At 47.9% G+C, this 22941-nt stretch overlaps 1 protein-coding gene across 14 annotated transcripts in view; it reads right to left on the reverse strand.

Moving 5' to 3' along the window:
* The window catches only part of GRAMD1B (GRAM domain containing 1B), a 147133-nt gene that overhangs the window by 9071 nt on the left and 115121 nt on the right, over nt 1-22941 (reverse strand). For 6 of the 14 annotated variants that reach the window (XM_035346317.1, XM_035346316.1, XM_035346319.1 and 3 more), the window contains 14 exons: nt 18671-18691; nt 17021-17044; nt 9488-9590; nt 8496-8599; nt 8246-8341; nt 7689-7769; nt 5247-5362; nt 4605-4818; nt 3696-3885; nt 3170-3313; nt 2188-2306; nt 1484-1626; nt 835-938; nt 225-428 (listed from right to left, as the gene is read on the reverse strand). In XM_035346317.1, the coding sequence (XP_035202208.1) occupies nt 225-428; nt 835-938; nt 1484-1626; nt 2188-2306; nt 3170-3313; nt 3696-3885; nt 4605-4818; nt 5247-5362; nt 7689-7769; nt 8246-8341; nt 8496-8599; nt 9488-9590; nt 17021-17044; nt 18671-18691 (1663 nt within the window). The remainder of the gene's footprint in view (nt 1-224; nt 429-834; nt 939-1483; nt 1627-2187; nt 2307-3169; nt 3314-3695; nt 3886-4604; nt 4819-5246; nt 5363-7688; nt 7770-8245; nt 8342-8495; nt 8600-9487; nt 9591-17020; nt 17045-18670; nt 18692-22941) is intronic. The other 8 variants (XM_035346310.1, XM_035346311.1, XM_035346313.1 and 5 more) reach the window with 4 other exon arrangements.

Raw genomic sequence — 22941 nt, forward strand, 5'->3', positions numbered from 1 at the left:
AGGAGACAGATGGGTTTGTTCAGGCTATGAAATGCTGCCCGAAGGGAAGGGCAACATTTTTTTTCTACCAATCCCTCCATCTTACCCAAAAAATCATAATGCGTCCATCGCTCTGCAAATCCCTGGCCCCTCTGCCCGTTAACCCTCCACGAACAAAGCTGTGGTTTGTCTCTGGAGGTGTCCAGCTCTCCACCCCCAAGTGTGAGGTCCCTGCAGTCCCTCACCTGCCACATGCTTGATTCGGTGAGCAACCTCCTCGTCCGTGGGGGTGGTGACGGGACTCAGCACCTCCTCCAAGTGTGGCACCCGCAGGTGGGCATGAGCCCGTTTCCGCCGGCGGACGGTTGATTGCTTGCTCACTTTCTCTTTGGGGGATTGTCGGTGGACCTCAGCCAGGTATGTGCTCTCGGTTTTGGTCAGTTCACTTTCTGCAGAGGCAGCGAGGAAAGAAAGCATTTAATAGAGATGGCAATAGCCTTGCAAAGATACAAACCCCTGGCACGGATGCTGGATGGAGTTCAGCTGGGCCAAGCACCCTGGCAGGGTCTGAGGTGGCTGTGCCGGGGTACGCACTACAGCTCCCTTACACCTTCAGCCAAACCCTGACCCCAGACTGCCTGCACTCATCTCAGAGAGGAGCTGATGGCCAGCAAGTACCACCAGCTGCACTGGCAATGACTTTGGCCGGCCCTTTTTAAAAGCCCCTCTGAAGCCTAATCCCCAGAAGGCTGGCAGCAGCTACCACACCTTTATGCTGCCTGCTTGCAGGGAGGCACACATAAACCATAAGTGTGCCCCTGTCGTGGCCGCAGCTCCAGTCCTCGCCACTCTTACCCAAATGACGGAAATAATCTTCTAGGCCGCTCCAGAAATTTTTCTCGATGAAGGACTTCACCAGCCCCCACGGCTGTTTTCTGTAACGTAGTTCTGTGGAAACCCTGTGTGGAAAGGGGAAAGTCGCTCTCAATTTTGCTTCCAGGAGGTTACATCAATTCACAATCCTTTGTCAATGCATATGTAAAAAATAATGATGCTCACACTTATTTCTGGAAGGGTTTCAGCCCTTTGTGTTTCTAGGTGAGCAGCATTGCATGAAAAGTCCTTCCAAAGGCAGTGGCAGTAAGGCCTCAAGAGGACTCCCAAGACCTTCAGCCATGGGGCAGGCAGACATTTAGATTACTTATCAGAGTGAAACACAAATACTTTAGTTTCCCCTGGTACCAAATCCCTGTTTGTCCCCCAAAGTGCTTCTCAGAGGCACAGTCTTAGAGCATTTAGTTTGTTTTGTATGGCAGCTGTCCCTGCTTCAAAGAAGGGGGCAAGAGTAGTCTGTAAATTCTTCTCCCTGACCCAGATGTAACTCCTCTGCAACAGAGAAATGGGGCTTAATTCTCCCCAGCCCCTTCTACCCCTCCAGAAAGAAGCACTCCCACCCCCGGGTGACTTTAGATCATCAATAAAGCTGTTGAGCCCACCAGCATACCTGAGTCGGCTTTTGTTTCTGGCAACACGAGTCAACGTGTAGCGGTTAATGGTGTAGAAATAATCGTGGTAAGGGACGTCGTGAGTTAGCACCTCTGCATCTATGACATAGCACTCGCTTTCTTGGCTGGCTTTGTACATTGTCTGTATAAAAGAGCATGCAAGGCAAATGTTAGGGTGGTCAGAACAAGGCTTTGATAGTTAGGCACCTTCACTAGCACTTGACAAAAACAGCTCTACCACAAACAGGAGACTGTGCCCATGCCCAGGCCAAATCTCTGCAATTTCTCCTTAAACAACTCGCCTTTGGGCTGGCCTACTCAAGGTACCCAAGTGTCTCACTCAGATGTTTCCAAGGACATACTTCAAAAGGGGCATTCAGTTCCAGCAGCTGAATCCCCGTTTTTTTTGTCTCAGACATGCAGTTACACTGTCACATGAGGACTGATTCTGTGGGACCTCTTCTCACTGAACTAAAGTCTGGCTTGCCAGAGAGCAACCTGACCTAAAATGAGAGCTGAGCCCGCTTTCAGCAGAGGCACTTTCTAACTTGAATTACCCTGATTCTAAACACTGTAAGAGCACGTCAGTCATTTCTTTAAAAAAATGAAGACATGATGAACATGAAGAGGAGCAAGCTCAAGACAAGAAAGCAAACCACAGACCTGTTCCTACAAAGCATACCCCTGCTGCCCATTCACATACCTGCGTCTCAGTGACAGTGGCAGTTTTGGGGGCCAAAGGGTTGGTGAGTGTAATGGTATAAAGGATCACTCTGGTCTGATTGCCATTTTCTTCCTTCTTCCAGGGATGAAAGATAATATCTGAGAGGAGAAAACAATATTCCATCAAAGTAACTTAAAACAACCTCAGGTCAGTTCTCTAGTAAAAGCATAACCAAGCTGAGGAGAGTATTTCCTGCCCTCTAGGGAGCTTGGCTGCAGAAGTGCAGAAGCTCAACTGAGTGTGAAGGAAAGGTCTCCTGTACTAAACGTGGTCACTGCAGGGATGAGGTGCATCCCCTGCCAAGATGTGATGGGAGTATCTCTGCCTGAGGCTGCTTTCTGATGGCTTTGCCTTGACTTGACAGAATCCTGCAAGTCTGCTACTCAGAGGGCTAAGCAGAGCAGCTGCAGAGAGCCTCACTGTAGTATGGCTTCAGACTGAGATATGCCTGAGGAATTAGAAATGTGGGGAGAATTTTCCCCTCTCTCAGCATATGGAAAGAGAGAGAGGCTAAGGCCATCGTTCCTTTTGCAAACCTGCAGTTACAGGGAAAGGAGGACTGCAGGATGCCCAGGAACACTCTTTGCATCATAAACTACACAGTCTGTGCCAGTGTCTGGAGTAGAGCTAGAAGAGCTTTTCCCACAGAATGTTAAGCCTCAAACACAAGATCAGGCCTTACCTGGTGTTAAGATAGAGAATCTGATTCTTCCACAAACTTACATAGGGCTCTTAAAAATACACCCCAATAGCCAAACTAGGCTGGCTCTACCTGCTTTTGATTACTGTCAGTACAGGTAGGTGCGGCCCCAAGACCTCACAATATTACCCAATCCCTCTACCATCAGCTGAAGTCGCACCTCCAAGGCATGTGCTCAAGAACTAGAAGCTGAGCCCTGCTCTGTGCCCCACAGGGAACATGACCTCTGTCAGCGACTGGGCTTTGCCACCGGCAGCTTACCAGAGAACCGACGCTGTTCCATGAAGTCCCTCTGGAACTGAGAGTCCGTGAAAAGCAAGTCGTACAGCTTGTCCACGCTGAAGTTGAACACTTCGTTCACGTACTGACGGCCATTCAAATCCTCGTAAAAGGCCTGGACTTCACCTGTGGGGAAACAGGCCCACAAGCCCCAGGCATGATTCTCTGTGCCAACCTCCCAGGCTGTGCTTTTACAGTCCAGGACAGTATTTTACAGTATTTTACTTTGTGAAGAGGAACCCAAAGGAAGTGCTTCTATCCCTTTCCCACCACTGATCCCAGGACAATAGCTGGAACATCAGGTGGGGTAATTAACTACATGGCATTATTTTAGGAACAACCTTCCAAATATCCCACAGATTCACTTTCTGCAGCCCAGGCCAAGAATTCTTTGCATCTTCTGAACTCTTAAGGTCCAGAAAAAGAATTCAGTATTTGCTGCCCCAGGCCCTCACTGAAAGAGACAGGGCAAAACACAACACCAATGGAAGGGTTCATCCCTGCACACCTTCATCATGGGTCTCAGACGAGTCGCTGAGCTCCGTGGGAATGTCTTCATTGTCATTGAAGTCCAAGGAAGGGGAGTTCACAGGAGCAATGATCTCTATCTTCTCTCCCATGATATTTGCAATGCCGAGGTCTTTTTCCACAGGACTCTCTGCTACTGCCTCCTCCTCTTCTGGTAGCACCCCATCAAACTGCAGCAAGCACAGAACATAATGAGGGCAAGACCAGCACCTAGAAACTGGTGGTTATTCCTGAGAACTATTTCCATCTGTGGGCCAATTTTCATACCTTTGAACATCTGGCCTCAACATGACTGGAAATTAAATGATGGAGAGGTGGCAGCTTACCATACAGTATTTGGAAAACACATGGACATGGACATATTAGACCACTTCCTCTCAAAAACATATAGAGTTCAAGCTTGGGACATATGCAAGGCTTTTTGTTTGTTCAGACAAGCACACAAACAATACAGGTTTTGTCCCAGACAAAAACACTAAGCAAAACCAAACACTATACAGCTAGGAAAATCTGAGTTCAGGTTATATTTCAACAAGGTCTGCTCTGCCATAGTACCATGAAGGTGCACATGGCTTCCTAGGGAACGACCGGAGCCAGAGGAGGAATTACAACCCCTTTATCTTCAGTGCTCCATTTCTTTTAATCTAAAACTGCACATGGGAAAATACCCTTGCTGCTGAGAATCCTAATGCACTGACTTTTAGGTCAGGCATGCTTTACTTACTTTTCCTTTGGCTAATGCCATGCCCTCAAACATTACTAACAGGACCATGGTCAGCTGCAGTGGAAGAGGAGCTGTAGGGCAGTCACCTTGTACATTCAAGCACTGCCAGCAAAATCCCCGTGAAAAGGATTCCAGATGCCACTGCAGTGGAGGAAGGACACTTACCGAGGCTGGTGCTTCGCTGCTTCCTGTAGATGTCAATGTGCTGGCAGTGACAGATTTCTTTGGCAGCTGAGGGCTAGCTTCTGGCTTGGCCTCCATGCTGCTCTTTGAGGAGCTGTCATTGACTTCATTCTCTTCCACAGGGATTTCTTCACAGTAGCTGAGACGCCACAGAGAACACAGGTTTTTATGTTTACCCCTCTCAGTACAGCTACAGCTGGACACACAGAGCAAGTAAGAATATTTCTATGCGGTTTCCAGTCTGACCGGAATCAGAAACGGCTCAGTGCAGAAGAGATCAAGCCCAAACTTTTCAAGTATTTATACATAGACTGGCAAGCATCAGCACTTGTTGACCATGTAACACGCTGACTGGCCCAGTGAATGGAACATTTTGGCATTTGAAGAATTGCTCATCTACTTCAAGTAGAGAGGCAACCATTTCAGTTCCTACTGATTTCCATGAGGAAATGGTACACTTTCAGCTTTTTAGCCCTTAATTCCTAAGGCCAAATATTTGCCCAGAACCCAAAATCTCTCACCAGGAACGAATTGCAGTTTGAGGTATGCCAATATATAAGGACTCTTGTTCTCCTGAGGCCATCTTTTCTTCATCACAAGCAGATTTCACTCCTCCTCACTCACCCCATTGTGTTGAAGTCATCATCAGGAGGCACGTAATCTTCATCATCGCTGGTCAGACCTAGCTCGTTCCCATAACACTGGTGGACAAAGTGCCAGAGCTCTTTCGGACAGAGAGGCTAAAAGAGGGAGCAGAGCACAGGGTACGTTTTCACCTGAGAAGACTAAAAGATAATGAATATGCCACACTTCATACTTACACTGGATCCCACACTGCAAGTGTTAATTCAGTATTGCCTAAACAATTTTCATGTTTGACTTCTGCAGTAGGCAATGGAAGTGAACAGCACTGAGGATTGTGATGACTTTTTTTCTCCACCCTGCAGCAGCTTTTTCTCAGTATGAGTCAAACCCCAAAACGCTGGCATTTTGATTGCCATCAGCCCATTATTTCTTTCTCAATCTGGAATTATGACTGTCAGGAATATTACATTTCTTGCCTTGAAAGCAGAAGCGAGAGGTTCTGACACATCCTGCTGATGGGAGGCGAGAACTTTTTGATCGACTCACCTCTTCTGAATTCCAGCGATGCCACAAGGTAGACTGAGTGTTACTGGGAGGCTGGCCCAGCCCCATGGACTGCAGGCGTATATTTATGTCTTAATACAGTTAGGCCAAGTTGGCACAGAGATTGCCCTGATCAAGTAGTAAGAGTCCCTTTTGCCAAGTAAGTCTTCGCTGCCAGCTCAGGTTCTGCTCTAAAATCTGTTATTTTTCCAGGTCACAGTCTCAGGTTACTGAAGACACTGTCAGAAAGCCAACAGGAGGCTACACCCCGAGCAGCACAAGAAATGAGATCTCCCACCACTACAGTGCTGTGCATGTAATAATGTAAGCAATCAATCTGTGTTTTCTTCCACATGTTTTCTGCTGTGTCTCCATTTAACGTCTCCTCTACCACACCAAACCCCAACACATCTTGAGTTTTTCCTCCCCTTTGACTTTGTTTAAATGAAAGCTACCTGCTGGGAAAACCATCTAAACAGCAACAAAGAGAAACATTTCCTGCTGCAGTTTAAAATCAAGAAGGGTTACTACTGGGAAAAGACTGTATTGCATCTCCAGTTAAAAAGAAAAAATGAATTATCAAGACGTTTCACAAAAGCCCAGCTTTTTACAATGCAGGTCCATTGATTCCCACATGACTGCATTCTGGAGCCCTCAAGAAATGGGTCTGTGAACTCGTGATTTAAGTGTGTGCTGCATGGATGAAAGGAGATGGATTTTTACCCACGAGAAACTTATGACCAATGACAAAGATTTCTTGGTAATGAGGGAAAATAAACCTAGTGAACTTTTTCAGAGTTGCTGGTGTAAACTTCTTCCCATAGTTACTGTACGTGATAAGGCAGGATATTTTTAATCTAGCTCCTAAAACTAGCAGTCAAAAGGATGGAAAACACTCAAATGAGAAACTTTTATTCAGAAACATAGATAGCTGTTTTACCTTCTTCCCCCATACACTCTCTTTAATTCACATGTTAGCAGAAAAAACACACTAGGCTCTTTCCCCCTCCCTCCTGCCAGGCGTGGATCCTTCATTAGGCAAACAAGCTCCCTCAGTGTTTCCTGCCTTTATCACTCCAAATCTTAGTTCCTGTTTGCCATGACCTTGAAACCAAGGGTGCTGAATTTTGTGATAAACTTCAAAGGGCTGATTAAATTACAGCATCTGATAGCAACAGGAGCTGCCCAATGCAATTTGATCCTTTTGCCTACTAAATACTACCACCCCAATTTCAGGACGGGCCATTCTGGCACTTGATTACTTCAGCATCCCAGTACGGTATGAACTCAAGCCCTGAACATCTCCAGATGCTGGCAGCCCTGTACGATCTGTTCATGAGCCTTACTCCTGGAGTAAAGCCAGAAATACTCGCTGGACATTGGAACAGATACTCAGAACCAAATATAGGATGTACGGGGTCTTTGACATAGCAAGCGCAGATCCCTGCTTTATTTTAAAATCCAACCTACTGAGCTTTTACCCAACGCCCCCTGCACCCACCATCGCTCGTTTGGTTTTGGGATGTGCTGAACACATGCTTCTCTCCTGCCCTATCTTGAACTCCACACTTCTGAAGAACAGACTTCCTAAGAACTTTCCCAGTGCAGTGAGCTATTTCTGTTGCATTTTGAACTTTTCTTCTGGGCTGTTTCACTTGTATTACAGACCTGAAAAATCTCCTTCCTGATTGCTTCCACTCCTCAGCAGAGGCAAAGAGACATCTACTTTGTGTGCAAGACGTGTCTGTGGGTAGACAGAACTCCATGCAAAAAGACACTTGCACCTGCAGCTATGTACCTGCTCTACCTAAACACACACGTACTTACTGCCCCTACGCCTTTTTTTATGTATGTAAGCTTGTCACAGGTATTGTGCTTCTGCATAAATCCAGCACCTCCCTTTCATCCCCCCCAGCACTGAGATGCTGGTCTCTGTACCTTGTCAAGGAGAGCGTTCTGCCAGAGTCTGAACATCATCATGTATGTCCTGTCTCGAGCCCCAAAGGAAGTAAAAAAGTGCTGAATGGGAAGAGATGGAGAGAAAAATCAGTTCAGAAAAGGCCCAACGAAGGGATGAAGAGGCACAGCTGCTTGGATCATTTTCCAGAAACAGCACACAGAGGGACTGAGCAAGGCACACAGCACTGCTGCTCAGCTCCTGGGCACAGACTGAAGTCCGTGGAGGCTTCACGGCGAGGCTGAGCGCCTCTCAACCCACAAAGCTGGTCTGAGCACAGAAACAGCTCAGTTAGCTGTTTGCTACTACATAACCCAGATCTTCTACTTCCTCCATGCCCACACACAAGCTACATGAGTTCCCAACTCAGCTCAAGCCCCAGGTCTGCAGAAGCTCTGCGCCCAACCCTTTTCCATTAGTGCTTTCTCCCAGGCCCCACGTACCACAAGCAGTCAGTTTGGAAAACTCCCATGGAGGTGGTGTTAACACACACTCCCTTGCCCCTGATACCCACAAAGTGCAGGCTTCAAGGCTGTACCTTTTCAGTGTCAGTGCAAACTTGGATGGCATTAGGAATGAGCCGTGCTGTTTTTTCCTTGGTCATCGAGCAGATATCCTTCAAGCGAACTGTCAGCTACAGTCAGAGCCATGCAGAGAGGGGAAGGCAGAAAAAGAAAGCAGGTAATGAGAGACACTGGTGAGAAAGACGATGGAAAGAGTGCTTTAAAGTTGTCAGCAAATATACTGACATAGAACACATGCTCCGTGTGCCAGTCGGAGAGCCTTACCAATGTCTCCCAGCGGAAGATGTTGCTGTAAAAGCAGATCCAGTTTTCAGAGAGGTAGAGGCGGCCCTGCAGGAGAATGTCTCTTTGTAGTGCACATGAGTAATCTGTGGGTGAACAACACATCGTAATTAAGGAGAATCAGGATGAGAAGACAGGGCAGCCTAAACGTGAGGATAAGCAGCAGCACCAAGAGAAGAAATTACCCGAACAATCCTTCAAAAAGGATTGTGAGCCAGAAGGAACTGGGCCATAGCTGCTGTTCTGCCCACTAGGTTACGATTTCTCCCAAGGGCATGCCACAGACAACCTCTCTTAGAGACAAAACTATCTTGCCTTGTTAGCTGGTTATTCAGTAGCATTCTATGAACTATCTCCAGATTTTAACCTGTTTTCTCCTTCTCTCCTTCTAGTGTCACTGCTTATTTCTCTCCAAGTTTAAGCCTACTAAACAATTTCTAGTCCTCTGCTAGTCTGTGCATATTGCAACAGTGTGAGACATGGCATGAGATCACCAGTTACATTAGATAAAAGAACAGATGCGATGCAGTGGGCAATCGCTAATTAGCTGCAAGGCCACAGCCTAGATGAATACAGGAAGAGTCATGAGTAGGGAGCATCGGGGATGTACAAAGGAGCTCGGAAAAGGGAACCTCAGGGCCATGCATGTTGAGACAGGCAACCCTGACCAACTGAGGAAAGAGCTCAAACACCAACAGGTTTGGGGAGCAGTGCAGAGGAAAACATACACCTCAAGTCAGGAGGACACAAGGCTGTAGCTGATACTGATCAGCTGTGCTCTCCCTGAAGTAAAACAAATGAAAGCCATTAGAAACAGTGAGGAGGGGACTGTCCATGCACAGGAAAGAGACAGTGGGCTTGTTCCTTGGTGACAATCTCTTAGGAGAGGAAAAAGCTGCATGTTTGTTTGCTGGATTTCCTCCCAAAACCATGGGCCCCCACAAAAGAGCATGGGACAAGAGGACAGGCCTTACCTACAATGAGACGCTCCGTGTCGGGAAGATGCTTGAAGAGTTTCCTGAAATCTTCATTCCGTTGTTTGTAGGTTGGACTCAACACCTGCAAATAACAGAGTGCCTGTTAAAGAGAGGGGCAGGCATGAGTAGAGAGAAACGCAGTGGGAAAGCAGGAACACCTAGGTAAGGAGAAGGGGGATGAGATGCACTTACAAAGCACGAGGCCAGGAGCTCCCATCACAGCAGGCACAGGTGAGAGGATCTGGGATTTAGTGCATTAAGTGAGAGAAGAGGAGAACCTGACTTGGAAGAGTACGCACAGAGCAGAAGGCCTATGCCTCTGTCTGCAGTGCAGAACTGTGTGGAAGCTGTGGGTGCAGAGGAAATCCCTTTTCCTGCAGTCACAGACTGTACAAGGTACGATGCACGCTCTGTCTGCAATTCCTCAGCTAGCTGCCACTCCTCAGCTCTCCAGGAACAGCATCGCGACCCCAGGCCATAGGTGCTTCAGTGTAGCTGCAGCCCTGCCGGGGGAGCTCGAACGATCCCTGTCAGCTCAGGAATAATGCAGTCATGCCCTCACCTCTCCCCATGGAGTGCTCCAGCTGGCAGTCAGGGAACCCACAGCTACCTGCTGGTATAGGGGGAACACCTCTGTGGGGCACAGAGGAGGCTCGCACAGGGACTTGACCATGTTCTGTGTTTATTCTGCAGACACCTGGCCTCACGGAAGGCATCAAATAAAACCGTGCTGTTGGCTGGAGGGAGATCAGGAGCTGGCTTCTCTCTGGTGTTTACTAAACTTTAACGTGACAAGGACCGACAGTTCTAGCCAAAGGCCACCTCCTGCATGCCACGCACGTGCTGACAGCCGCTCAGAATAGCCAGAGCTTCTGAAGGCAGAACTGACTGAAAGAGAGGCAGGTACAATTTCAGGAGGCCCGTGTCTCTCCTCTAATTTCTCCTGCTCTTTCTCCCACAAACGTAGGGAAGGCAGAGCAACCTGGGGACCAACCTCTTCCCTCTGCATCTCACTTTCCTCTCAACAACCCCTTCCTACCTCTAGCAGCTGCACAACACAACTCTCCCGATGCCGAACGGTGGGCACACGTCAGAGCCTCCCTGCAAGGGGCCCCCAAATGGATGTGACTACTGAAGGTAGTTTCTGGTTGAGAAATTTGGGGGGGAGTGCTGAAGGGATAGGAGGAATGTGGAAGTTATTAGACTTACAAAACTGTCAAATGCTGTCAAAGAAAAGAAAGAAGCACAGACACCCCCACCCTACTCCCCCAGAAAAAGCATTCCCTCTTCCACACATCATTTCAATGAACTAATGAACTAGAAACAATAATTTTAACATCTTAGCACTTCGGATATTTGTTTCAGACCTGTGGGCCCAAAGGAAGGTGTCTTGATAAAATCTACAAAGCAGCAACTGACAGAGAAGTATCGTTTCACTTACCAAATTTCTAGCCTGAATATCTGGAAAAAACCTTGGCCAGAGACGGGCTCCAGTAAGAGCCTAAGCCCAAGATTTCCTGGGACAAGCGGAGAGGATGGGAAAGGAGGGAGGAATAGAGATTATAATCAGCACTGAGCTCTGGGTTTAACACGTTACAGACCAGCCTCAGCCGTTCTGTCTCTATGGGGAGCCCTGCTCCGCTCCCTTCCCCACAGCTGGGGATGTTCTGACCCGTCCAAAGCCTGCACTACAACAGACGCTTCTGCTAAGCACCAGAACTTCTGTTAAGAGTGAAAAACAGTTCAGTTTAGAGACACTCACAGCTAGAATTTCATCTGATCCACTGCTGACATACTCCTGGGACAAGTCGACAAGCCCATCCAGGTCCGAGAGCAGACTTGAGAGCTCTTGATGCAGCACAAGATCCCAGAGAGCCTCGCACTCTGGCAAGGGATCCATAGCGTCCCCTCCGCGCTCGCACAGCTCCCCGTGTTCCCAGGCAGACTGCTTTTCCTCTTCCTGCTGTCACCGCTTCTTGTTTAGATTCAAAGTCGAAAGAGATACAGCAGCTTGGCAGGAGTTTGTGTGCCTTCCCCTGCTTCCCCGCTCACGTTCAGGTCGTCTGCCCTAGCGGCCTCTGCAGCTCTGAGAGAGGACTCGCCCTGGGGAGGATTTTTTCCAAGGGGCTCATGAGGATAAGCGTGCTGGTGGGCAGCGTCCGCACTCTTCTGCTCCTGTCTCACCCAATTCTCGCTGTGGGTATCCTTTGAAAAAGGGCTGCAGAAGCTCCGACAGCCCAAGAGGTCCCAGGCAGGTTGTGCAAGGCGTCTGTGACTCCTGAGCCAGCCTGGATGGCCAGGACTGCGAGCGAGCACCCAGCACAGGTCTGATGGCCAGCACCCCCACAGGAACAGGACACCAAACAGCTCAGAGCCTTCAGCTGTTGGTGGTTTTTTCTTCTTTGAAAGCAGAAAAGCAACGATTCTTACTCGTGCCCGCCTCAGGCTCTCTCCTCTTGTCCCTCTGCTCGGAAAGGCAGCTTTGGTCTTTGGGGAGGTTTCTCATGGAAGGAGCAGGCGGGGGGGATACCAAAGTGCCTCGCACATGCTTCCAGTTACTGCAGTGGGGAGCTCTGACGGCCAATGCCCGGCAGTAACCCAGGCTCAGCCTCCAGCAGATGTTTCCTGTCGTGGAGAGCTGCTGGACACTGCGGTGGGGGCGGCGCGAGGGGAGCTGGGCTAAGGAGGGACCAGCCGAAAGAACAGAGTGGTGATGAAATCAGCCCTGCGAGACCCACGGGGTTAAGAAATTTTAGAGCTCAGCTACTTCTGTGCCCCCCAGAAAAGCCTGGGTCTTTCTAGGCTTCATTCATCAGCCAGGTCACTTTGGAAAGGACAAGCAAGGGCTCCCTCAGGCTCCAGTAAACGAAATCCTTGCAGGTCTCAGGAGGATTGCTTGGAGCACAGCTCCCTGCATCCCTCTGCCCTCCGTCCCCACGCTCTCCATCTCTGCTCAAGTGTGGAAATGCACAGGAAAAGCCCACGCCATGCCAGCGCTGCTCAGCCACGATGCTGAGCTGTGAGAACCAGACACAAGCATACTGATGAAAAATCCGAGTTCTTCCTAACAAACCGGGCACACAGATGTTTCCAACCACACAAAACCTGAAAGAGCACGGCTACACTGCAGGGCCAGTGAGTGCAGGGTGCCCGCTGGCAGGGAGCACCATGGAGCTGTTCAGGTGCACCACAAAGGCATCGCTCCTCGCATCTGCCTGCATTCACCCAGCATCCCCAGGTGAAGGGAGAGCAAAACAACTTCTGCAGCCCAGGAGGGACAAGGTATTAGCACTGCAGACAACTGCGAGGCGCCTGTGTTGTTTTACTGAATGGCCTATCTCGCTGGAAACTCTGTATGGGATTGCTTCCAAAAAATCCCACCAGGATGTTTCTCAGTCTCCACAGCCACCCACCTCTCCCGTTGCAGATCTGAATGGCACGAGCGATCGGAAGACAAACCCGGAGGTGGTGACAGCAAACATTAACCCTACTGCAAACAGAGAGGGACGGGACAGGATGGCACTGCGACGGGCGGAGGGGAGTTTTCGGGGGGGAACGGGGAGAAAAGCGTGACCCTGCCAGGGCCACGACTCACTGGTAATATGCTGAAAAATCCTCTGGGAGGAAATCTAAAGCAGCTGCTGCTGGGGGATGGGACAGGACAGGGAAGTCTGACAACACAACAGCTGAGGAAGGTACAGTCTGACACAGAACACAGGTAGATATAAGGAGGCAGAGAGAAAACCAGGAAGGAAAACCTTAACTGAACTGCGTGACTGATGGACTTGCTCCTAAGCCTTTGTGGAAGACTTGCATTGCCTCTGGGCAGATCAGAACTAATGGAAAGAGCAGGATATGTTCCTTGCTTGTGTGGGAGAGTTTAGACCCCACTGACAGCAGGACTGCTGTGCTGATTAATGCCAGCAAAGCAACTGGCCACCTGTCCCACGGTGTTTCTTCCAAATCTGGTCGGGTCGCTGGGGACTTCCTTCCTTTTTTTTTTTTTTTTTCCTTTCTTTTAAAAGTGAATTAACACCAGAGGGAGAAGCTTCAAAGTAATCACTGGCAGTTTGTGGTAGAGTGAATTTGAATTCATCATCCTGTGAGCGTGCACCAGAAGTTCATTTCTAATTTAGTGCCGCTCCACCACAGCAGGCGTGCCAGGCCCGGTAATTGATACGCCTGACATCATGGAAATCCCGGAGGGAACTGCCTGTGAAAAACACCTGAAAGCCAAGGAGTTACATTGCTCCAGGAACAGCTTGACAAAATGGTTACCGGCACTGGAAAGCTGAGAGCACTGATTCAGAGTAAGGCAGCTCATTCAGCACCTCACTACATCATCGTCAGGCCTGGGTTTTTGCAATAAGCCCTGTTATAAGATTGCTGGTGCTGAGTCAGACTCAGGCTGCCACCCCTTGGGAAGACATTTCTGATGTTTTCCCTAAAGCAGTGCTTCATTTCCTTCTCTTGGTCTTAATTCAGGATATTTCACTCGTTCCAACAGTGGAGATTCCCCCTCCGCTCTGGCATCTGTGGGTCTCCAAGAGGGTGCTGCAAGGAAAGAAGTCAGCACACCAAGACATCAAAGGCTGATTTCTTACGGTGCTCAGCCTTGTGATCATTTGACGTTGTTAAGAAGCTGCAAGTGCTGCTTAAAATGCTTCACAAAGAAAGGCCCTCAGCCACCTCCTGCCTCCTAATGCACTTTTGCTGCAGCTCTCCCAGGGCCAGGGCTCTCTCCTTTACGCTGCTACCTACCAAAACGCAAATCTGACCAGATTTATTTTTGAGACATTCAGCTCTGCAAGCTAAAATTGTTCAAAAGTTACAGAGGAGACCAACAGTGCACAGCCCCAGAAAGGACATTTCCAGAGGAGACCACATCCCTCCTTTGTGCTCCAAAAGGCTCTCTGCCTCCTTTCCACTGTCTCTGGTTCTGGTTCTCCTATGGCTTGGAAATTATACTACTGCTTTCCTCTATGAAAAAATGCTTCTGTGCAGTAGTACTGCATTCATTGAGCATGATTTCCCACTCTGCAAATGGCGACATACAGCATGCAGCTCCAGCACTACAGCCAGGGAGAGCCTGCAGATCTGGGGACAGAGGGAACCACAGCGAGCAGTGATACCTGAAGCCAACTGTTCGGGTTTGTGCATGGCTCGGCTGAGGCCTTCCCTGGAGCCACTGCTGGGAAAGCTGCCCTGTGTGCACAGCCTTTGTTTGCAGAACTGCAGGTGCAGGGCTTCTGCTGGGGCTTTGACCCACTCAGCGCAATCCTCGGTGCAGACTTTGCTCTCCCAAAGACAAGCGGATAGAACCGTACTGCTGTCGAACTTTTCAGACTCACCAGGACAGTAAAGATCTTTGGTAGTGCTTAAGAACACCTGGAAGAGGCAATTACTGTCTTCTCAATGTATATTTTCCCCAGTAATCACTCTGGGACTGTCCTGCACATGGGTGGAGAGGTGAAGGCTCGGGTCAGGTAGAGGGAGAAGCTGTAAGAAGAAAAAAAATTGAAGCGTGGTTCCAAAAGAGAAGGCAGGTGGAAAGACTGCAAGCAGATAAACACAAAGGGAAGGAGAACGGGAGGGCTGACCTTGGGACCTAAATATTAAACTGAAATCCTCATGGACAGACACAAATCTCACATCTTCCCCAGTGTCAACTGCATTTGCTCTAACTTTTCACAAGAGCCTCTCTCTTACTCTCTTTTCTGGGAGCATGCTCTGCAGATTCTCCATGCATGGCATCTCCAGCACAGAAGTAATCCCTGCTATAGAGCAGCAGCTAGAAATGCTGTGGAAAATCAGAGATGCACAGCCTGATTTAGGAACAGTCAGGGAAGCAGAAGTATCACCAGTCCAGCTGACAGAGAAGCAGGCAGAAAAAATCCTGGCAGATTTGCTAGGCTCAGGGCCTCAACTGACACCAAGCTCAAGACATGAAACCTAAGAGCTCCTCCACGGTCAAACATGAGGCTCTTCACTCAGAGCCCAACAAGAAAGAGAAGAACAAAAGAGATGCTTTTTCTTCTTTGACACCAAAATATCTCCAATTTGTCTCCCATTGTAGTGATTTCTGCTGGGTGAGGAATTCCTTCTGCCAACTTGTGGAGCTTTTGTATCCTGCAGAGCCAGTGCAACCTCATCCTTCATGTCACAAGGGGAGTGATACACAAATTCCCCACCTCTAAGCACATCAGGTCTTCAGAATAAGTCATGTTTTAGTAAACAAAATTAAAGAGAAAACTTGTTTATGAGCTCTATTCTTTTTTTTTTTTTTTTAAATCATTTAAAAATAATAAACCAGTTAACAGGAATTTGACATGCAGACACACAACTCCAATGCAGACACACTCAAACTGCATCCTGATGGATGAGCATGGATGAGTGGGGCTGGCACCAGAGCTGACCAACAAACTAGGATTTAATCCGTAAGAAAAGCAGTTCTTCCAAGCCAGAGGTTCCTTATCTGCTGTTCCTCACCAAAGGCACAAGAAACACCTCGGGAGACTTTTCCCTTCCACTGCTAGTGAGCCCAGCCAGCCCAGTGATGTTTGCTTTTCCACTGTAAGGGCACAAACACAAAGCAAACCCCGTAAGGTTGAGCATATTTATTCTGGTGTTGCTTTCTAATGCTCACTGTGCACCCGACCACCTTGCACTCTTCCTCTGGAGAGCCAAGAAGAGAAAGCACCAAGACCATGAAAGGGCAGGACTCTTGCCAAATCAGACCATGACCTTGGTTCGCTCCCTTTCTCCCACTTGTCAGTCTGGTAGGGATGCCAATCCTAAAAAGCACTGCCAGGATCAAGAGGAGAACACACAAGGGTGGAGAAGTCGGTAACATCGTAAGGAAAAAGTAGAGAATAAAGAATCAAGGGAGAGAGAAGGAAGGCTTCCAACTGCCAAAGAGGGACATAGTGCTACAAAGACAAAAAGACCAGTTAAAAGCAGCAAAAACTGAAGTCATCTTAGAAAACCGGCATTCTGACCGCTGATGCTCTGGGGAGCTTTGATGGCATGTGCTCTTTGAGGCAACGACTATATTTTTGTTTTGTGTTGCACAGTGCCTGGCACCCAGGGCTGCCAAAGAGACACAAAGAACAATTGTGGAGCGTTGGCTGCACGCGTAGAGAAGTTTATGTAAAATGATAGTGAGGGGAAATGGGTAAAATGAAACTGCAAGGCCTCATGAAGGGGTAGCCTCCACGGATTCATTTCTACAGCTGCTCACAGTGGGGCAAGAAATAGAAGAGTCGGAATGGTCCAAGTGCCAGAAAAATCCTCCCTGGAAGGAGCAGGCAAAAATAGAGAAATTCTATCAAGGAGACACATTAGCAAATTTTTGATGTTAATACTAGCAGTAGGATTGAATGCCTTCCTGCAGTTTGCAGCCCATCCGTGTTTCCACATTGCTGCTTTTATCTGGCCAGACCGTCTCTACTAACTAGAACGTGTTTTGTTTTGCTTTCTAAAGGAAAATAATTGTGGGGGGAAACCACAAAAAATGCAGCCAGTGCTTACTCTCCGGATGTACTGTCTCTCATGCTGAAAATATATGGAGGAAAAACAAGAGAACAGAAAGATAAGATAGAGAGGATACAAACACACGAGACCCACAGAAGCAGACCACAGCAAAGCATCATGCAGCAGGGAATGGATCTCGGCAGCTACCGCCTCCATCAGCTCTTGTGCGATAGCAGAAGTCACCTTCAGCCATGGCCATGGACTTCACGCGCCGGTTTGGGGTGCCTACATGCCCAAGGAGCCTCGCCCCACGGTTCCTCTATCTGCCAGTGCTCCACCACCTCGGGCCACCATGGGTTATGCTTCATCCCTTGTGCCACTGCCTCCACACCTCCATCTGCCTCTGAGATCACGTCTTCCCCTGTCCTTGCTGCTAGCTAGCTCTCGATCTGATTATCCCACTTGGCTCTTCCCCCACAACAAAAGGAGCTTTGCACTGATGTCCCTGCCAAGAGGACAGCTGTTTTCTGTTCCCACTTCTCTCCCCCTCCTCTCCAACCTTATTAAATTCCCTTCTCTTTTTGAGGGAGGCCTGTCTGTTTCCTACTGAGAGTACAAAGGATTCATACATCAACCCAGATGCATTTAACACCTTAAATAATCATCGAAGGGGATTTCACCTCAGAGACACAGCACGCTTACCAGGGTTAGTAATTACTAAGTAGTGAAAGGTGCAAAAAAGTGAGAAAAACACACCTCCTCCTTTAACAATAACAAAGAAAGAGCATGCTCTGTCACAGCCCCTCTCTGACATCTCTGTGCTGTCATTCAGAGCCATGATCCCAGCCAACCCTGAGGCAGTGTTACCGCAGAGAGCCACGGATCTGCAGCACCTGACACAGGTTCCCCGGCCAGCACGTCCAGCCAGAGCTCCGGCAGGCTGCCACGGCTGCACAGCATGCTACCTACGCCAGCCACGGCTTTTGAGACCAGGCAGAGAGAGTGAAACATCCTAGTGCTGGTTATTTACAGCAAATAAGCGTGCATCTCACACCTCTGTCAAATTTGAGCACGCTGTATCTGCTAAAATCGCTGGTTCTTACACCTAGCGCTGCAGAAAGCTAGAAACTGCTGCTGAATGTGGACAGGCTGCTGCATTTGGCTACAAAGCCACCGTGCTGCTCGTATCTGCTTCAAAGAGCTTCAGGGGTGGGGTTCGACCATGCAAAGGTGGCACCGATTGTGGAAACTCGCAAACCGCCAGCTTTGTGCCTAAACACTGCCCCTCGTGCTTGCAGAACAAATATAAGATCAAGGCAGAAGCAGGCGATGGTTTGCGTTCCTGTGAGATCAACAGAAAATAATTCCTCTCTCGCCCCACACCACCCTGAGAGATGCAAAGGGTTTGCATGGTGGCAGCTCTGTTTGACACCACATCAAGACCAACTCTGCCAGGAAACTGGAAGGTACAGGACGTAGAGATCACCAGAAGAGTGACTGCACAGGCAAAGCTTTTGCTCCCTACCACTGGCACCCTTTCCCTCAGGATGTCAGTCCGCCTTTGCCAGTTCCGAGCCATTTCCATCTCCTCTTTTGGGAAAAGGCCAGCATGCCCCACTGCCACTGCAAAGCCCCTTTGCACCTTCCCCCCCGCCCCAGGCACCCAGCCCATTTTCACCCAGGGACAAGAGAAACTGGAGTACTTACATTATACCAACTCTGGCTTTTCTGTAAGGACAAAATAAAAGAGAAGCATTAGTTAGCACAGAGATCTTAGGATCAAAAAGAAAGACGGACAGAGAAACTAGGTCCAATCTGATTTGCATAATTAGCGGAGTGAAAGTGAGGTTAAACAGAAGATTTCCATGGATTTCACAGTGCAGTCTAACAGTTATTCCCCGTTACAGAAACAAAGCACAAATCCAGGAGCATGAGTCTATAATAGGAAACAGTTCAGGCTAATGTGTGCATGTCCGCATGCACGCACACGCACACACAAACTCAACGCTGCAATCATTTTGCAGGACAGCAGCGCCCACTAGCAGCAGAGGAGCTAACCATCAGCAGTGCCAGTCGTTCCCTTTAGAAGCTTTATCCTTCCACGGCTGCTGGCTAGGGTGTAAAAATCACCGATTTGAACGGACCCTCCGCAAATGAGCCCTTAAAGAACCATCAGAAGGCAGGGACACCATTTTACTCACAACAGCCACCAGGCAAAACTTTATTTTAAATTTTAAATGGGAGACGCGTACAAAGACAGGAAAATTGCTGAAGAAAATCGCTAGGAAAGGTGAACGGAAAAAAAGACTTTTGCATAACTTCAGCGCACAGTGCTTTGCATCCTCTGCACATGTAATTTTTTGCCCTTATTATGGCATTTCAGACGGTTTGAGGGCAGGCCACATGTCACACCGGAGCATATGAAAAAGCTAGCTCAGCTTGGAAAGTCACACTTGGCAATTTTCAGCTGGAGGTGAGATTTATCAGCACAGAGGGAGGAAGAAATAAGCTTCACACTCCCACTCCAGTGAGGCTGGCTTTCCAGTGTCAGGACACAGAGCAGAGCTGACAGCAATTACAGGCATCCCCCATTTTAGGGTGGATTAGCCTCAGAGCAACGAGGCTGGGAGGCACTGTAGCCTTTCACCATTAACGGTGGTCAGCAGCAGAGCTCATGGTCAGGCACTTTGTGTGTCAGCAGCCACGCAGCTGTGCCTGTCCCCCTCTTCTGACCACCAGCAGCATGCCTGCATTACACCTGCGGGAGCTCTGTTCCATGGATAAAGACAGAAGCAACATTTACTGCATTTCTTGAAGTCATCTTGCTTCTGACCTCGGACTGGGAGTATTTCTCACAGCTTTATACCCCATCCAGTCTAGAATATGAAGGAAAATGAACTTATTTCTCTGACTTATGGCAGTCTGTGAAAGTTTCACTCAGAGAGCTAAGTTCCTATTCACAGAAGCACAGAAATCAGCTGCACTGGGATAGCCCACAAGAGGACCAACAACATTCACGATGTCTTACCATAAGAAAGTAAGCGCAAAGTGTTAATGAGATCAGATTGGACCAGAGATACCTATGAAGACATGGTTTCCCTACACTGTTCTCTTCTTAAACCTCCCTGCTTTCAGTTTCCTGTGCTCCCTATGTCCCATCCCATACAGACTTCCCTGCCATCTGGATCCCACTCGCAGAGCCAACGTTTCCGAAGGGCCCCTTGCCACCTTGGGCATTTCTGCCGCTTGGGACAGCATCCTGTTCACTGCACTGGTCTCTAACGAAAAAACCCACAGTAACATGGTATATGCCACAGGACAGAATAGAAAGGTTGATATTAAAAAGAGCAACACCCCGAAGGCCTTTCCCCAGTCCCTAGGAAAATGATATGAACCAAAGAACTGAATACACACCGGGCTCATTGACCAACCAGACGAATTTTCTTACTTGCTACACATTTCCATACTTCACCATAGGCTCCATTCATAAATGGTTCAGCTGAATTCATCCTTCTCTCCAAGCAGGACATGGAAAAAGGCCTTATGCAATTCAGGCTATACTAAAAAAATTGGGGGAATTAAGTTTTATCCTCGTACAAACCACCTTGTCTTCAGGAGCACAGGATCTAAGATGGAGTGATTTTCCTGCAGATTTGTTTTGCCATCTGTCTGCCTTAATGAGCAAAATGCATAACTCAGAAATTCCTGGGGAAAAAAATCATAATCAAACTAAAATTGCCATATACAAAACACTGCTGTTACTGAGCCTTTTAAATCAGGGTGCACATGTGGTGTCGGCACACTGCAACAGGAGTTCATTCCCCTCTGTTACATTAATTGCAGTAATTCCTTTCGCCCTGCACAATTGAATTTCCCCAAGTGTGACTTCTCTGTGGCTTTCTTCCCCTTTCACACAGTCATACTGACACCCAAGCCTCCTCTTTTGCTTCCACCAAGTGTTCTAAACACGAGGAGGTTCCCTCCTCCTAACCCCTATGTTCTGCAGGTAGAACAGACTACAGAGAGTCCAAAGAGGAGCAAAACTAAGCCTCAGTGTAAATCTGACTCCTTAAATCTACCTTCAATTTTATTTCTTTTTTATTTTTTTAATCACTGAGCATCAGAATATAGAGGGATGCAAACTGTGAAAATCGAGAGATAGTATAACAGAGGGGAAACAGAAAGAAAAAGGAAAAACATATTCTTACTTTGAGCAGGTTAAGTCTGTCATACTGGAAAAAGAAACCATAAACATTAGAACTGAAAAGACAAAATAAATGAGCAACAGAGGAAGGGAGTTGCACACAGAAGTGGAAAAGATGTCACTGGCTGTCAGAGATGATGCCATAGGAGCAGGTACCAGAGTTCATAGCTACATGGTGGCTGTAACTAGGAAGAACTTAGAAGTTGAGGAAGGAAAAAAATGGGGGCTTTGCTCTGAGCCTCTAATTAATGTAGTGTTGCCTCTGAATCTTTGCAGGTTAACGACCATATATTTGCATGTATTTCTTTGGAAGATCACAGATTTACAGTGCAGATGGGAAGCAGCGGATCACGTATATGAAGATCAGCCTGCTAGCTTGATGCCAACAGAAGTTTCCACCTTTTAGCATTACTGGGAGCAGGATCACAACTCACTCCTACGTACTGCTGCTTCCGGAGGAACGGAAACATTTTGCCAAGTGAATGACTTGCCATGGACTCTAGGGACACCACTTAGTCCTTTTTGGAACAGAGGAAACAGAGGCACAGACCAGGATGAGGGCACAGAGCTCTGAACAAATTCCAGAGCCCTTTCTCCTGATCTATGCACGTCCAAGTTCTATGCTATTCAGCTGGCTTCTGAACCCTCACAGCCTAGTAACTCAAAGAAATTGATGAAATTTATTCCCAAATTCCTCACTTCAGTCTAAAACAATGAGAATTTCATGACCTACTACCTAAAAGGGGATTATACCACCCAGCAGGAGGGGTAAATGAGAAGACAGACAAATTCTTCTCATAATTGCACGCTGGAAGGACAAGGTGCAACAGCCATAAGCTGCAGGAAGGGAAATTCTATTTGGATAGAGGGAAAAGCCTGTTCACAACAAGAGTGGTTAAGCACTGGAGCAGGGGCCCAGCAAGGCTGTGCAATCTCCACCTGGGGAGGTTTTCAAAATGCAGCTAGAACAGATTCTGAGCAGCCTGATGTTACCAAATCAGCCCTGCTTTGAACACAAGGTTGGACTAGAGAGCTTCAGAGAACCCTCCTGACCTAAGCTGCTCAATCTTCAGAGCCTACATCAAAATTCATGTTTTTCTCTAACCTGATGTTTTCTCCTCGGCATTCATTATTAGGTACAGACAGTGGGATGAGTCTTGAAAGACATGCAACTGAGAGCAAATAACTTTGATCCTTGGCAAGAGCAAAAGAGGTTAAGAAACATGCATTTCACTGTTAGCTGCAAACAAAACTCTTTTATTCCCTGTGTTCAGAAAGCTATTCCAGGAGCAGCAGTGCTTGCCAGTAAAAGCTTAAGGCTAACACAGGCCTTTAGGTGGTTTGGGCCATGCCACGCTGGTGGATTGCATGGAAAAGCTCCAAAGATTCCCTACAGATGTAATCCAGTGCTTAAAAACTCCTGGTGAAGCACTCCCTCTGATGGCAACACTGCAGCATGACAATTAACGCAACAGAAAAAGAGGGCAAGGGACTTCAAGCAGAACTGTCAGCAATTGTATAAACACAGCATCAAACTCATGGGCTCAAGCTGTTTCATTTCATCAGCGAGACAGGTTGGAAAATCAGACTTTTTCTTCTTACAGAAGAGGGGTGGGGAGAGGAGAAGAGGCTGAGAAAGGAGAATTTAAGTTTTTTACTCTTCAGTTCTTTGTTCCTAGCCTTTCCCAGTCTTGAACAGGTATCTTCATCTGCCTGGGGAGAATCAGAGGATTCAGGGGATTCCAGATCCTCTTGTTCCAGGAAAGGTGGCTTT

The sequence above is a fragment of the Oxyura jamaicensis genome, chromosome 24 (assembly GCF_011077185.1).
Source record: "Oxyura jamaicensis isolate SHBP4307 breed ruddy duck chromosome 24, BPBGC_Ojam_1.0, whole genome shotgun sequence".
Lineage (NCBI taxonomy): Eukaryota > Metazoa > Chordata > Aves > Anseriformes > Anatidae > Oxyura > Oxyura jamaicensis.